General features: G+C 39.7%; 2 protein-coding genes across 2 annotated transcripts; both read left to right on the top strand.

The window, feature by feature from the left end:
* The first annotated feature begins 3396 nt into the window (after positions 1-3396).
* LOC106158769 (UDP-glucuronosyltransferase 2C1) lies at positions 3397-7132 on the top strand. Its single transcript, XM_013534870.3, has one exon. The coding sequence runs from the start codon at positions 3979-3981 to the stop codon at positions 5668-5670; it is 1692 nt and encodes a 563-aa protein (XP_013390324.2). The 5' UTR covers positions 3397-3978; the 3' UTR covers positions 5671-7132.
* A 4690-nt stretch (positions 7133-11822) lies between these two features.
* On the top strand, positions 11823-15671 carry LOC106158772 (mitochondrial nicotinamide adenine dinucleotide transporter SLC25A51). Its single transcript, XM_013534873.2, has 3 exons — positions 11823-11975; positions 12324-12819; positions 13053-15671. Exons 2-3 carry the CDS (start codon positions 12446-12448, stop codon positions 13651-13653), a joined length of 975 nt encoding a protein of 324 aa, XP_013390327.2. The 5' UTR covers positions 11823-11975; positions 12324-12445; the 3' UTR covers positions 13654-15671.
* Positions 15672-15767: the final 96 nt, after the last annotated feature.

A 15767-nucleotide genomic window follows, 5' to 3' on the forward strand; every position in this document is an offset into this window, starting at 1 on the left:
TGCGGTTTCCGCAAGCCCTATCATAGAAATTACACATATCAAAAAGTTGCCTAATAATTATATAAGCCGTTAACACTCCTGGTATTATAGCTCACGAATGGGTGTTTAATATCTCCGGTGCGGTTCACAGTACACAGCACGAACCGTAAATTTAAAGAACAATGGGCCTTAAGGTGGAACATGGCAGTCATTTAAGTTGTCAAGGACTTTTTAATGCTGACGCCATAAACCATACTGCGTCGAGTGCCGTTATCCTAAGCCCGATGCGGTATTTGACAACTACGACTCAAATCGTCAAGGTGGATGACGTGACAGCGCGTGCGTGACCTTGACTGACAAGCAATCGTCTGAGAAATATTTGATTGGTTCTGCCTTATAATTTCTTTTTAAAAGTCAATATATGATTTCTTTGAGCCACAGAATAAACTGAAAGTTTCAGAAACACGGATTCGCCCTCAGTGGTAACGTTATATAATTTAAGAGCGTGACAAAATTACTTGACAATCATAGTTGGTGAGTGAATTGGAAATAAAAGGGGTTCACGCGGGGAGGGGGTTAGACAATTTAGCTTATTAAACAAAATAATAGCTTGAAGTCTGCTGTATTTTGTCTCCTCAGCAATTTTCCGTTAAACAAGAAAAGCATAGTTGCCAAACGGTCCTCTTATTCATCTTCATATCCAATTTTACATTTATTTCATTATAGTTAAATGTTCTATATTTCTATATATGCTTTATATTTCCATATACAGTAGTCAAATGTTCTTGGGCCTTTAGAATGAGAGAAATAAACTAGACATACTGAACAAAAAGGGACTTGACAATCAGATGTACTTTAATAGTTAATACAATCTTATCTCACAGGGGAAGGGGAGGGTCGCAGTTGGATTCATATGCCATCAGTATACAGGGTGCATATACTGTATAAAGACATGCTTGAACTCGGAGTTAATTGAAACGATCTTAATATGCTCTTACCACGCGATCTCCGCTTACCTCCGATCTGTAATTAGGGCAATATCTCTGTACTATACGGACTAGATCGTGTTACCTTGCGTAATAACACGGAGGTTTCCCCGTTATTGATCAGTGTTAATTCCCCACTCCTTTTCCCATTAAATATACATGACACCTTGCTACAGGGGTACTCGCACTCTCTCACACCCTGTATCGTGTTCAGGTACATGTACAGGTACAGTGAGTGAAAATGTCGTATCAATTTGATGTGAATATAATGACTTAAACGTGACACTATATGACTTGGAAGAAAAATGCGAAGCTGATCATTTTCAGAATTTTGTGCTCATGTAAGGAGGCCCAATGTGCCGAGACATAGTAGTTTTAAAAGACCGCCAAAGCCACAAAATAAAATTAGAATAATAATGATCTAATGAATACCTGTGACGATAAGCTAAGACCAAACATTAAAGGCGACTGACTTTAATTTAAAAGATAATAACAAGTAGGCGATTACAACCGAATTTCTCTGTCTTACCGGGATATAGCAACCGCTCGGCAAAATAATTTTGGGTATCTCTCACTGCTATGTCATTAAAGAAAAGAATACAATATTTCAAGTTCATTTACTCTGAATGGAAGTAGAGCTTGATGTTCACTATCAGATTTATTGTCCAAGTCCTAATATTGAAGGGGTGAGAGTTGGCAGAACTTAATTAGTCTCAAGGGAGTCTCAAGCCAGTTGTAAAAAGGGATTAAACAGAATACTGTGCTCTTATTCTTCATCATCATCACCATTATTATCATTATTTATTTATTTATTTATTTATTTATTTATTTATTTATTTATTTATTTATTTTATTACCACCTCAAGGATGAAAGACATGGAGAATGTAAACATAAAATTGTACACAATAATATAATAATATTAATTAATATTTTACTGAGAAATAAATGATGAAATTTAAAGGCTTTCAAAAATGCTGTCTAACAACAATGTCGATTACTAAAAAACTTGTAGTTACTCTTGGTATATTGGACATATAAGACATGTATGTACCTAGATACTGAGATAGACTGGTTTCGGTGTAAGTTTGCCCGGCTGTGAACTGCACACGGCCTTAATTCCTTTAAGGACTCGATCCCTTCCACCTGCCGACCGCGGTTGCACCTATTCCCCTCTCTCCACCCCCCTCACGGTACCTGCCACCGCGAGAGACGCACCTAAGGCCCTAGGTGCACTTCTCAGTTCACCGAGTACCCGTATCCCTCGGCAATACCGATCTCCGGACAAGAACAACAGTAACAGCTTCGTCCCATCAACCGAACAATAAGTTTCCACCAATACGGAATCATTGCCGTTTTATTTGTGTTCATTTCGTGTGGTTGTTTTGGTAAGGAGCTGTTCTCTGGGTGGTTTATCGGACGGTTGCGTCTCTTCAAATGTAAAACAAATTAAGAGTTTGGTGGTGATTAGCGTTCGGAGTTTTAAGGTCATTGCGGTCAGAATACTTGTCCGACTGGTCAGATTATAGGGGCGCTGAGGGGTCGATTTGGTGCTCGCCTTTGATTAATAATACCGTACGTGAATCGATGAATGAGAATTATTTTTTCATCTGGTTAGTTAAATGATTTTACAATAGCTAAGGGTTTCTAAAGAGAAATATATATTACTTCTGAGGCAAGTCTTATATCGTCCTTACAATTCAGCAAGACGGACAAGACCGAACTCCTCATACAATTCACGATTTATCGCGCTTTTAACTCTCGCCTAAATTCATCCATAAAATTCAAGCTATAAGAAGTGTGTTTTTTTTTTCTATTATGAGTATTAATTTATCCGGCGGTACTGGTATTGCTTAAAAGTTCCACTACAACGAATAACCTCATTTTACTGGGGGTATGTCAATCCTGAGAACAGAATGCACCTGCTTGGGAAATATTTCATGTAATGCAGACCTCGACTACAGTGTTCAGATGAAATTAAAGTCATGCTTATTCAGAATTATGTTGAAATATATCTAGCTGTTTCGGGGCTAAAACGAGTCATTGGGCGATGAAGAAATTTAGGAAAACACACACACACACAAATGATTTCATCCCACTACCACCCCTTTCTCTCTCTCTCTCTCTCTCTCTCTCTCTCTCTCTCTCTCTCTCTCTCTCTCTCTCTCTTTCTCTCTCTCTCTCTCACACACACACACAAACAAAAACAGACACGCGTATATCTAAACTTCTTCTTCTCCTCTATCTCTCTCTCTCAGGCTAGGTTTCCACGGTCAAGTCCACCCCCCCCTCTCTCTCTCTCTCTCTCAGCCAAGGTTTCCACGGTCAAGTTCACCGTGGACCAGGTTTATGTACACCGACTGCGGCTCAGCCAGTATTACATCAAGCTATCAACACACACACCACGCTGTACCGCCTCCTTTATAATGGCCTGCTCGTATTTATTCACACTGTGAAGAGCTGGGAAGAAAACAATGCCCACTTGGAGGTCGCCGGTCTCGAGAGTCAACACCGTGGCATTTAAAGCTGATTAATAAAGGTTAAGATCATCTTCAAGTTAACGTTCCGATTAACCCTAAGTCACCACACGCCTGAGCTGCACACCGACCCTCCAGTCCGAGCGAAGACGACCGAGTTCGTATCTCTTCACTACATCTGGGACACGTACGCTATCCACGCGTTGGCTTGCAAAGGTAGGGTGAAAATAACCACCTTATAACCGGGCCAGCCTCGCCTGATCCTGGGAGGAGATAAAAATAGCCTCTGCCCCAGTTAACACGCTACTCGCTCTCTCTGTGTACAGTTAAGGGATTTACGCCGTCCACTAACAATGCTACTCGGTTAAACGACTACGCACAATAGCCGGCTTTAGAAAATAATACGGAAATCCCGCATCGGGCTTGCTGTTTCACCTTAAGTCCTCGTTAAAGCCCGTGTAATTGATGTAAGCTCTAGCTACAGGGTATCGCTGATGTATGGCGTTGGAGTGGCTCGGCGACCCGCTACACAAGAAAGATGCTCGCCACGAGCAGCGGACGCTGCAGCAACAACACGGCGATACAATGCAGACGATCTTCACTAGTCCTTTACCTCCTCGCCATTGTTGTTGTCTGCTTGGAGATACGGCGTGGAGATGGAGCGAGGATTCTCGTCCACCCCCTCTCACAGTTTTTCAACTCTCGCCTACTGAACATGGAGAAGCTGTCCATGCTGTTACGTGACCGTGGCCATGAAGTGACGATGTTGATGGGGGACCATTACCTGCCCAGGAACAACCTGACTGGAATCTCCATAGTTACCTTCAAGGTGTCGTCTGCTGACTGCGTGAGGGGCCTTGAAGTTGAGGAAGTATGGAGGATGCTACAGCTATCAAAACTACAAACCTTTCAACTGATGCAGGGAAGAATGCTAACGTATTGTGAGGGCTTACTAGAAAACCGAGCCCTGCTGAAATCTCTCAGGGACGCCAAATTTGACCTTTATTTATTCGACTGGATCGAAGCATGCACGAAGATTTTAGTGGATTATTTCAACGTGCCTTCAATAATGTACTCTAACTACGGCTTAACGAACAGCTGGCCTGTATTTGGAACGCCGAGCCCCTACGCTTTCGTGCCCGACATCGGGACAGGCTTCTCTGATAAAATGTCATTCAAAGAGCGTCTAATTAATACCATAGTGAGTATACTAGGGGAGCTGATTGTAGACCCCACTCGCCATCTACAGGTGTTAAGGGACCGCCATTTCCCCGACTTTCCCTGGGGCAATGACGTCGGAAGGGGGTTCGACAGGGTATCCCTTGTCATTTCCGCGAACACCCATTATGGGTTTGATTACCCCAGGCCACTGATGCCTCATATTATCCCCATCTCGGGGCTCGTCTGGACGCCGCTTAAACCCCTCTCATCAGATCTCCAGAAATTCGTCACGGAAGCAGACGACGGGGTGATAGTGGTCAGTTTCGGGACTCTGATCCCCAAGTACGACCCCAAGTTTGCGGAGGTCCTAGCCAACGTGTTTTCTCGCCTTTCTCAGCGGGTCTTGTGGCGTTACGTCGGGGAGCTCCCACCTGGCCTGGGGAGGAACGTAAAACTCTTAGAATGGCTTCCACAAAATGACCTCTTGGGGCACCCGAATGTCAAACTTTTTGTCACCCACTGTGGGGCCAGTAGCACGTGGGAGACCCTGTATCACGCTGTGCCCGTCGTAGCCATACCTCTGTGGGCGGATCAACAGGCGCACGCACGAAAACTAACAGAACGCGCCGAAATCGGCGTGCAGCTCGACATGAACACACTGGACGAAGCAGCACTGGAAAATGCAATACAGGAAGTATTAAACAATCCAAAATATCAAACAAACGCAAAGAGAATATCCTCAATTGTCAGAGATCAACAAAACGACCCACAGGAAACGTTTTTATACTGGGTTAATTATGTGATTAGACACAAGGGGTCTCTGCACCTCAGATCCCAAGCAGCGGCCAGCTTGTCTTGGTATCAGTATCTTTTACTGGATATTGTTGCATTCCTAGTTTTATGTGTCACCATTGCGTTGACTGTGTTATACTTCCTATGTAGACTGGTATGGACGTGTGTGTGTTGCAGATTATACAAATCATTGCGGAGACAAGCTCCTCTTGAAATCAATGGACCCGGGCGCCATCTGACGGAAAACCCCAATGGGGTGTGCAAAAAGATTAACTGAAGTATAGCTGTCATTAATTTATGGAGAGTTATTTATGTTCTGTGCAACTAGGTGTAAATTAATTAATCATGACAAGTCGAGTATTATATTGAATTTGTTTATCGAAATATTGGCGATATTGATCTTATATCGCGTAAAACTTAATCATTTCTGTGTTCGTGGATATGCGATTTTTTAATTGTAAGATTGTAATAGGTCCAGTTAACGCAAACTGTGAAAGGTTTTGCGTTTGATGCAATAGACAAACTTACGGGTAGTTATACAGTGTCGCAAAAAATTATTGCTATAGACTTCAATCACAGTATATTTTCAAAAGATTTCCCTTTTTTGTACACCTGTCACGTATATATATATTTTTACTCATGACTTGAAGTTTGTGTATTCTACACACAATTTTTGTAATATGGTTAGTGCCTGCAGTCTTCTAAACAACGTCGGGATTTTATCACCATGAGATAAACTCTTAATACAATTTTGTTAGGATAAACTTGGGCAGGATTGAACTGTTTCTAACACAATGGGAGCGAAATACCGCAAACCACACCCAAATTATTGAATTATTGAATGTAACAATAGTTCTGCGCGACACTGTACACATTAAGAGTGATTTAAATGTGTGATGTTGTTGTTGTTGTTGTTGCTTTGTAAACACTGACATGTGTTGTGGAAGTGTGCGGCAATGTGTTTTATCTTCTGTGTATTGTAAGACTAGGTTTTAGCGACTTAAATGTCTGTCACGTTCACTGAAGCTGCTGGGGGGGAGGGGAAGGCCTATTAACCTTCGTGCACTCTCGTCCCTCTAGTTTATAACATAGAACCTCTTGATGGAGTGCTCATTTTATATTGGTAAATGTAGATAAATACGGCATAATTTACTTAACAATGTACGAGTCAAGTGCAAAGTTTGTATCAGTTCAAACTAAAACTTAAATTTGTTTTACATGTGACTGCTGCACACCTAAAACCAGGAATCTGTGACTGTGGTATTGCATTGGCGCGTTTACACTGAAGCGAGATCCGTCATTCTCGATGGAAACCCTCGTTGCAATATGTATAACGTAATCTTACCTCAGTTAAATGTGAACACTGCCTAGTATGATATTTGACTTGCCAGGGAGGGAAGTTATAGATGTTAAAATGGATATCGTCCACGGTTAAAAGCAAGTGGAAACGGTTAATCTTGTAATATGGCTATCATGCAGTCATTATGAAAGTTTTTTTTTTTATAAAATTTAGCATAGGTTTGCCCATGGGAATTGTATGCAAAACTACATGCACATTACTAAAATCATTCTCAATTATTATTATAATTATTATATACTCACTTCAATGTAAATTCATATTTCTCATTCACTGCGCATGCGTGGTCTGTATATTTGTCATTCTTGCTGACGCAGTGCTAATAATTCATAGAATTTTTATTTATACTGACGATTTTTTTATTATTAAACGTGTTTTTGTATGTTGGAAGTTGCTGTTGTTGATTTCGGAAAAGTGTTTTTGAATCATTTCGCTTTACGGCATATGGCAATTTATGACATACAGTGAAGCGACTATGAAAACTTCAATGTGGGCGGGAAGTGTCTACGTTTGAATTAACGTCTCCATGTGATTGTGATTGGGTGATTACGTCAATCGGCAATGTAATTTCCACTAATTAATTTCCATAAAACTTTTTCAAACAGCAGCACTATACCACGAACCCGACACCGCCTTATTGGAGTTGAACACACAAACACTTCGTATTGGCAAAATTGCGCCATTTCACCGTATGTTCTTTCGGTTATCACAAATTTGCAATCAAATTAAATCATTCGGGTTTATATATACCATAGAAGTTTCCAACAAATGCATCCCACAACCTAATACTGAAATATTCATTTTAGAACATACTCCATCTTGAACATTACGTCACACGGTAAGTAAGGCGGATTCTGCAAATTATCACTGAAATTTACCGCGTTGTTTCATGCGATTTCTGTGGAAATTACTTTACAGATAGAAAATGTAAATAAAGAAAAAGTAGCAAGTGGGGGGAAAGTAGTTTGAAACAGTGAAAACTGGGACATTAGACGGCGTTAAGTAGCTTATGGCCATAATCCTAAATTTCGGAAGTCTTTCACAGTCGTAGCATCGTAAAAACTTGACACCGATGAACTTCCAGCTGTATTATCTGTGCGTCCATATCATCTCAAATAAATCATTAACAGCATTCTGTTGCAAAGGTGATTTTACTGCGTTTGTATTAGTTTCAGTGTCATGCGGGTTGAAGCTGCACCCATATTGCTTTAAAAGCGCTCCCCCGTTTGTGTACGCATCTGGCACAGCAAACAGGTTTTTTTTTCTATCAAAAAGACACTGGCCAGCGTCGCACAAGCCGTCAATGACCGCCGTACTTTCCAAAAGCAAAGAAAAAAAATCTAAAGATTAACAGTAAAGTACGCTCCAATGGATCAAAATCATTGTGAACCATGCAGCGCCTTCCACACTGTTGTTAGAATCTTCAGCTCAAAGCATGCTGGCAGGAACTGATGTTGTAATGCTTATGATGCGTCTTTCAAGAGACGTCGCATTCGATCAATTGCAAGCAGACCAAGGCTGATTAAAGACTTCTGCGGCGTTCATTTTATATGATACCACGTAGGCCATATCATATCTCCATGAAATTCGGATAATTGTGCAACGCCTGCTACACTGTCATGTGGGCAGGCAATAATTAATTATTATTACAGCAGTAAGTTTTGCATATTTTAGAAGACGTCCGATTTGTGCAAAAGTGGTGCGTTGTCTTCTGCAGCGTTAACATCATACGGTCATGGCCTGCGTTAGGCGTTACCTGCCTTTCGTCTTAGTTATTTCGGTACTGTATTGCTTGGTTATGGTGAAGTACACACAGCACAGTTCAAAGCTGAAGTCCGATCACCCACGGGTGAAAAATCTGCGAAACAGTTCCATTGTTTTCCGCGCCAACTCGTCAGAAAAGGTGGTACAGGTACCAGGAAAAGAGAGGAGCCAAACAGTGACGCTAACAGAGACGACATCAGGGCCATCAGAGTTGGCGCAGCTTAAGTATTTCTTGTACGATTGTAACAAAGTTTGTCAACAAAAACTGAACAGAAGTCGGATTGAATTTCGCCATGTCGTCCATTCTGCTGTCCACGAGGACGGCCGGCCATACATAAAGATCCAGGAGTATGAAATCAACGGACCTCTCGCGGGGAGCGATGCGTTCACGCCCTCTCGAGGAGGTAGCAATTTTAGGGTTGAGATTAATGGTAGTAACTATCGTCTGCTTTGTTCTCTCACGGACCATTTTAACGGCACTTACACCGGGGTTTGCCCCAAGATTTTCTCCTGTGTCACGGGGAGAGTGTATTTGGACTATACTCACTTCGAGGCTTACAAACAGCATGTCGGATCCAGGGGGTATATTTGGTGGCCAGGAAGAATTCACAAGAAAATTCACTATTTCTCGTTATGTTCAAGTAACAAACTGCCGAATTTGAGGGAGAACAGAGGAGACTGCAAGAGGAGGTCTGTTGGGGAGTATCTCAAAGGTCGGTGGTGGAGAGGAAAAAATGCGACAAGTTGGCGCGATAATAAGATACGCTGGGGAACGGAAGATGGGTGCCTACTTCCCCTTATGACGTCAGACGAGCTCAGGAAGTGCTTTAACGACAGCCAAAAGCACGTTTGCTTTTACGGCGACTCGCACTTGCGGAATACGCACGATCTTTTACGCAAACAACTGCACGAAATATTGCCGACAAAAACAGTATTGTCTTCTCTTAATGTGTTAAGTGGGCATTACGTAGATCAAATCGTAAAGATGATCAATATATCCGTATCTTCTAGCAACGGCACCTTGACATCAAACGACGTTGTAGTGATTAATTTTGGTATTTGGGACTTAGTTTTCAGAAAAGCAGAAAAATTGATAAACGAGTTTCCGATTTTCATCAATTCCATCAAACGCCTTAAATCTGATCGCAGGACGAGAGCTCTTCGCGTTATCTACCTGAACATTTTCCCTCGTTTTCGCGGGGATAAAGACGCAAATTATTACATGATACCAGCCATCTATGAGATGTTCAGACACAGGCTGGAGGCAATGGGCGTTGAAGTCGTCGATGCGTTTAACATACTGAATCCTATGCTGGATACCACGTGTGACAACGTCCACTTCGTGTGCAGTGATGGCGTATCTCAAACTGGTTTAATATTCTCAAATCTTTTGTTTAGGATAATTTGCGATGATTCAAACTTTAAATCTTGAAAATTTTGTTTGGATTGATGTTAGTGAGGTGTTTTACTTTTACACATGTTAAAACTGCACTGGGTACCAGTATATTTTAAAACCCTTCATGTTTGGTAATGCGCGCTTGTATGGCGGGTACCCTCTACCAGTGTCATGGCTTCATATTTCACTGTCGGGTAGTCATTCAGAGATAGTATAGGCCTATGTCTCTGGCTAATTCGTGACACAATTCTCTACTGTTGTTGACGAGTTGAAGAAAAGCGCACATAATTAATCTGCGGCCCTGGTAGAAGACACTTGTTGTACCAGTTACTGAACTTTATAATGTCAGTGTCATCGGACAAATTGAATCGCCGCATAACATGCAAAGAGAACAGTTCTCCAAAGCATCTTCGGTTGTAGAGTGTTATTAAGGGTCAGTGCCCGCACCGAAAATAAATTTCATTTTGATCTGACATTAACACTAATTTGGAGTACCAGTATAAATGTCATTATCCAAGCAGTGCTTTGGTGGACCGGTGGGTGTCATGCGAGCCTGTAAATCTTCTCCTCCATGCTTCTAGCACTCTTATGTCTTATATATTTTGTGAATTATTCATCTTCATCAGAATTAAAATTCCAGTCGATGCGAATATGTGTATAATAAATACAATTATAAACAAAACAGACTGCGTCGTGGATTATTTTTATGTGTTAATACAGTATATTAATACTAGAGTATCTATACGTAGGCCTAGTAGATAGAAGGCCTATATCGATCTTCACCTGATTGAGAAGTTTAAAAAAGGTAGATTTCAGGCGTCATGCAATTGCCTTCTCTCATTTGTTCTTTTTTTAAAGAAATAATTCTATACGGTATTCAATGTACACTGGCCAGTCATTTAGAACTGAATCATTCTATTATATATGGAAAAATCGAATCCGAAAGCAGGGACGGGTGAAGCAATATGGTTCGTGAGTAGGAGGATTTTTATCATAAAGGGAAATTCGTTTTGGCGGAAAAATCCCATATAGAGAACCTTTAGAAAGTTACTGCTCGTCTATCTGTGAATTATGTATAATGTACGTGGTAAACCTCAACGTTATCACCATGTTTGAAATTCTGGAATTCAATATGCAATGCAAGAGAATATTTCTATAGAAAGATAGGCCTATAATAAATATACGCCACTCCGTCTAACATAATGAGCACGAAAACCATTGCGTCGGCACTCCTGTTCAGAGGTCATTCATTTTAATTATAATTTTACAAACCCCTCCCCTTCAGGAGAGTACAAGGTGAAAAGCTCATTTTATGATTATTTACTTTGTCTACAACAATCATAGCAGGTAAATTTTTGAGTCGATTTTATTTATTTATTTATTTATTTATTTCAGGAAACGAAATATCAAATCCACACTGTGTGCGTTGAATGAAAAAAAAAACTTAAAAATTTTAAATAAAAAAAAATCAGTAGGCATATCTGAGATCAATCAATTAATATGATATTAGGCTAATTAATGTATGAGATCACCTGTTTCGGCCCATTTCAGACCCGGTCGGTATTTTTATTTAGTTTATGTATTACATTATATTTATGCATAAAATTCATTTTAACGAGAAATGGATGTGAAAAAACTTATCATTTGGGCCGACTGCGCTCCTTCGCCCACTTCTCATTGTCTGGCAAACGTACGGATTTTTGTGTTACCGGAACGTACCTGTGTGGATTTAATTTAATAATTTCCACCTGGACGCGTGCGTGCGCCTATGTAGATGGTTTTATTTGGATTCCTACCAGACCTGTATCAACTTACAGGCTCAAAGAAAATACTGTCGTTAAGCGTTAAAAAGCATCCCTTGTTACCTACCGAACAGTGAAAACAGTATTAATGGCCACGAGGCGACCCTGCATGCACAATTCAATAAGTAGGTCAAATTTTAATAAGTAGGTCAAACGAAACAAACATGGCGGCCCCCATGCAATCTTGAACACTTTTTTTATGCAACAAGCTCGGTGTTTTATTGCACAAACGCAATAAGTGCAAATTATATGGTGTTTAGAAAGTAAGTGAAATAATTGCACTGCATTTAGATCCTAAATGTGCTTTAGATTACTATAGTACGTTATCTTACTAACTAACGCCTGGTAAATTAAAATTACTCCAAGGCCATGATCTTATCTAAGTCCTCACTTTTTAGTACCATCTGGTACAGTGTATATATTTTCTTTCAAAGTACAACTGATAGATATTTAAAGTTTTTAGTAAATCAGTTGTGAAATTCTTTTTCACTGTAGATACACTTGTTTATAAGGTATAATGTGTATGTGCTGTGTATGTGTTTACAGAGGGCGGGCCTGACATTTTTTTTTTATTCAGGAATGTGCTTAATTTGTAGAAATATTTATTTCAGAAAGTTTGGGTTAAAAGAAAGAGAGAAATGAGGAGTGCCTCTGGAAAATCATAAAAAAATCTTACCAGATCCCATTAGAGGGTGCTCAATCAGATGTTGACAAAGTGGAGTTTAGACACATAATGAAGCAAGATGAAGCTTCAACTGTGCAGCAATGCATGTCTTCCATTGCCCCCACAACGGATCAGTTTGCCTCCAAGGGGGGCCAAAACATTGCCCTGGGCTCTAGCAGTGGTCCGACCAAAACCTCAACGAATGGTGACGTATACAAGGAGTTTATATCCGGATGGGGCGCAGCCGTGATCAATATCTCACTGACCTTCCCTCTGAACAAGGTCATGTTCCGTCAACAGCTGCATGGGATTCGATCACACACGGCTTTTGAGGAGCTTAGGAAAGAAGGACTGAAGAATTTGTACCGTGGTCTTCCTGCCCCTCTATTACAGAAAACTTGCTCACTTTCTATTATGTTTGGTTGTTATGAGAAATACCTCAGGTTGGTCTGTTTTTTTTTTTTTTTCTTTAAAGAATATTTTCATTTAAGAATTAAAGAAGAGTGTTTGACAGAATCTTAAAAATCTGAATAATTTTTACTTTTTTTGCATTAAGTTATAATACACATTTAACTGTTGTTGATTTTTCACTTTATATTGCAGAAGTTTATTAATGACAAAAATTATACATTTGACAAAATTCACTCAGTTAATGTCTATTTTTTTTCAATTGAAGGTTAATAAGGCAGCAGGCACCAAAAATGCATGTGATTGTACAACAAAGCACGGCCGCCATTTTGGCCGGCTGTACCGAGGCACTCCTCATGCCCCTAGAACGCACTCAGGTTTTACTATTAGACAAAGCATACCATGACCATTTTCAAAACACTTGGCACGCGCTCAGAGAGCTGAAGTCTTACGGATTATCCGAGTATTATCGTGGCCTGACTCCCATTTTATTACGAAATGGACTTAGCAACGCTGTCTTCTTTGGGCTTCGGACTCGGTTAAAAGAGCAGTTCCCGTCAACGCAATCATATGCCGTAAATGCCATAGAAGATTTTGTCAGCGGTGCGTGCCTGGGTGCTTTCATAAGCACAGTGTTTTATCCGGTTAATGTTGTCAAGACACATATGCAAAAGACCGTGGGAGGACCGTTCCCGGGCATAATCGCCACTGGGAAGGTAGTCTTTGAGGAGCGTGGTCGTGCTTGGAAGAAAATGTTTCGAGGGGTCCACGTCAACTATACAAGGTCTTTTCTCTCCTGGGGAATCATTAATGCTTCCTATGAACTGCTGAGGAAACTGCTTCGTGCAGGGAAAGATGAGGAAGAGTAAATGAATCAAAGGTTTTATTTGTATTAAAGGGATATGTTGAATGCTAGTCCTGTGCCTTACTTCAAAAAGGAACTTTAACTGAAAGCTGGTCTGAGATTAAGACTGCAAATTGTAATGAATTTTGACGCACAAAAATTATTCTGTCAGAGTCCACATAAAAAAAACAACTTTACGGGTCCAAAACATTAGCATTTCTTACCTTTTGTAAAGCAGAGACGAAATTCTCATTCAAGTATATACAGATTCACCTGGGTTAAAGAGGACTAAAATTTTAAATGTTACAATATAGACCAACTTTCAGCTCAAATTCCCTAATGAAATCAGACCCTGGGTTTCATAATACAGTGTGTTCAGAATTTATGCAGGGTTGCCGGTTCAAGCACTCGAGAAAAAAAAAATATTAGTGTAACATTGTTGAAAGTGATATGGCACCTGGAAACATTGAGAAGTGATCATTACTAGTATAGAGAATATGCTTAAATGATGTTTAACCTCGTCTGTCTCTACATTGTCGCACCTCACAAACTCTACCAAGAAATGGATGGCCTGTCTTACTTTGGTGCTGCCATCTAGAGGAGAGGAACAGAAACGTCCCCTGTGAATTTTAGGTATTAATTTAACTCTAATTATTTCAGTCATTTATTCACCCATTTTTTGTGCACGTTAATGATGTAGGAATTTATACATAATTTAAATGCATTTGCAATAATATTTTAAAATTTTAAACAATTATTAATGTTTGAAGTATATATAAAGTTGTTATTAATCTTATTGTTTTTAAGAGTTTTGTGCTCCTCTTCCTTGTGTCTTCATGTTTTCCATACAAGTACATGGGTAAGGCAGGTGGCTTACAGAAGTGATGGAAACTGGCAATGCATCAAAGACAGATATATCTAACACACTTATCTGTGCCTGTTGTTATGCTAACGCTGTCTCATGTAACACAGTCACCTCAGTCACAGCTAATACACCACTGTCACAGCTAACACACTCACTGTCACACCTAACACACTCACTATCACAGCTAACACACCACTGTCACAACTAACACACTATCACAACTAACACACTCACTGTCAAACCTAACACACTGTCACAACTAACACACTATCACAACTAACACACTCACTGTCAAACCTAACACACTGTCACAACTAACACACTCACTGTCACAGCTAATACACTCTCTGTCACACCTAACACACCACTGTCACACCTAACACACTTCCATTTGTTTCATCTAACCTTCTGCTATACTAACAGAATTAATATCTATACCTCACCACTCACTAACTGTGCAAGATGTATTATTAAGTATATAGAATGATATTATTTTAGATTTAATTTATGTTGAACAGGACTATATATTTCAGAATGATTTTTCTCCATACGTTTGAATGTTTTTAGAATTTCTTTGCTGCAAGACAATTAGGAATACTATAATAGGAATTGTTTATAAGCTGCCAGGTTTGAAATGTTTAAATATGCATTGTTTTAATTGCAATATATTCAGGATAAAGAAATCCTTTTTTCTGTCCATTAATGTGAGGTTTGCAGGATTTATATATAATTTGCAAGTGCTGTCATGAGTAATCCAATGTAAATGGGTAAAGGGCATGTGAGTACTGTTCATTTATGACTATTTATAATTAAAATGCCATGTTTGACATCTTGTCTTTGTAGAATGAAATTAATTTCTTAATTGTGAATACTTAACAGAATTTTTGTTTGTTTGTTTGTTAATTTTAATGTTCATAGTCTTATTCAGATCCAATTTAGTACTACTGACGCCCATTGTGTCTGTTTTATTGTGCACAGAAGAGAAATTCAGCATAATTTAAACTTCACTGCATTAAAGTTGACAGTAATGAGCAAAGAACAGCAGTGTTTTTAAATAAATTTTATTAGTAATATAGAAAGGTACTGTAGGTAATGTTAACCCTGCCCTCATGTTTGTTATGGAAAGTTTTGTTTAGTGAATAAACGATCCCAGGACAAAATTACTGGGAGAGAACTCTGTTGATTGTTTCTGGCCTTCATTAAATTACAAATGTATCTCTCTTTTCTGTGAACTACATGTATATTAATAAACTGCAAATAACATTAAAACCATG

The sequence above is a fragment of the Lingula anatina genome, chromosome 8, assembly GCF_051362555.1.
Source record: "Lingula anatina isolate TDL-2025a chromosome 8, LinAna3.0, whole genome shotgun sequence".
NCBI classification, from domain to species: domain Eukaryota; kingdom Metazoa; phylum Brachiopoda; class Lingulata; order Lingulida; family Lingulidae; genus Lingula; species Lingula anatina.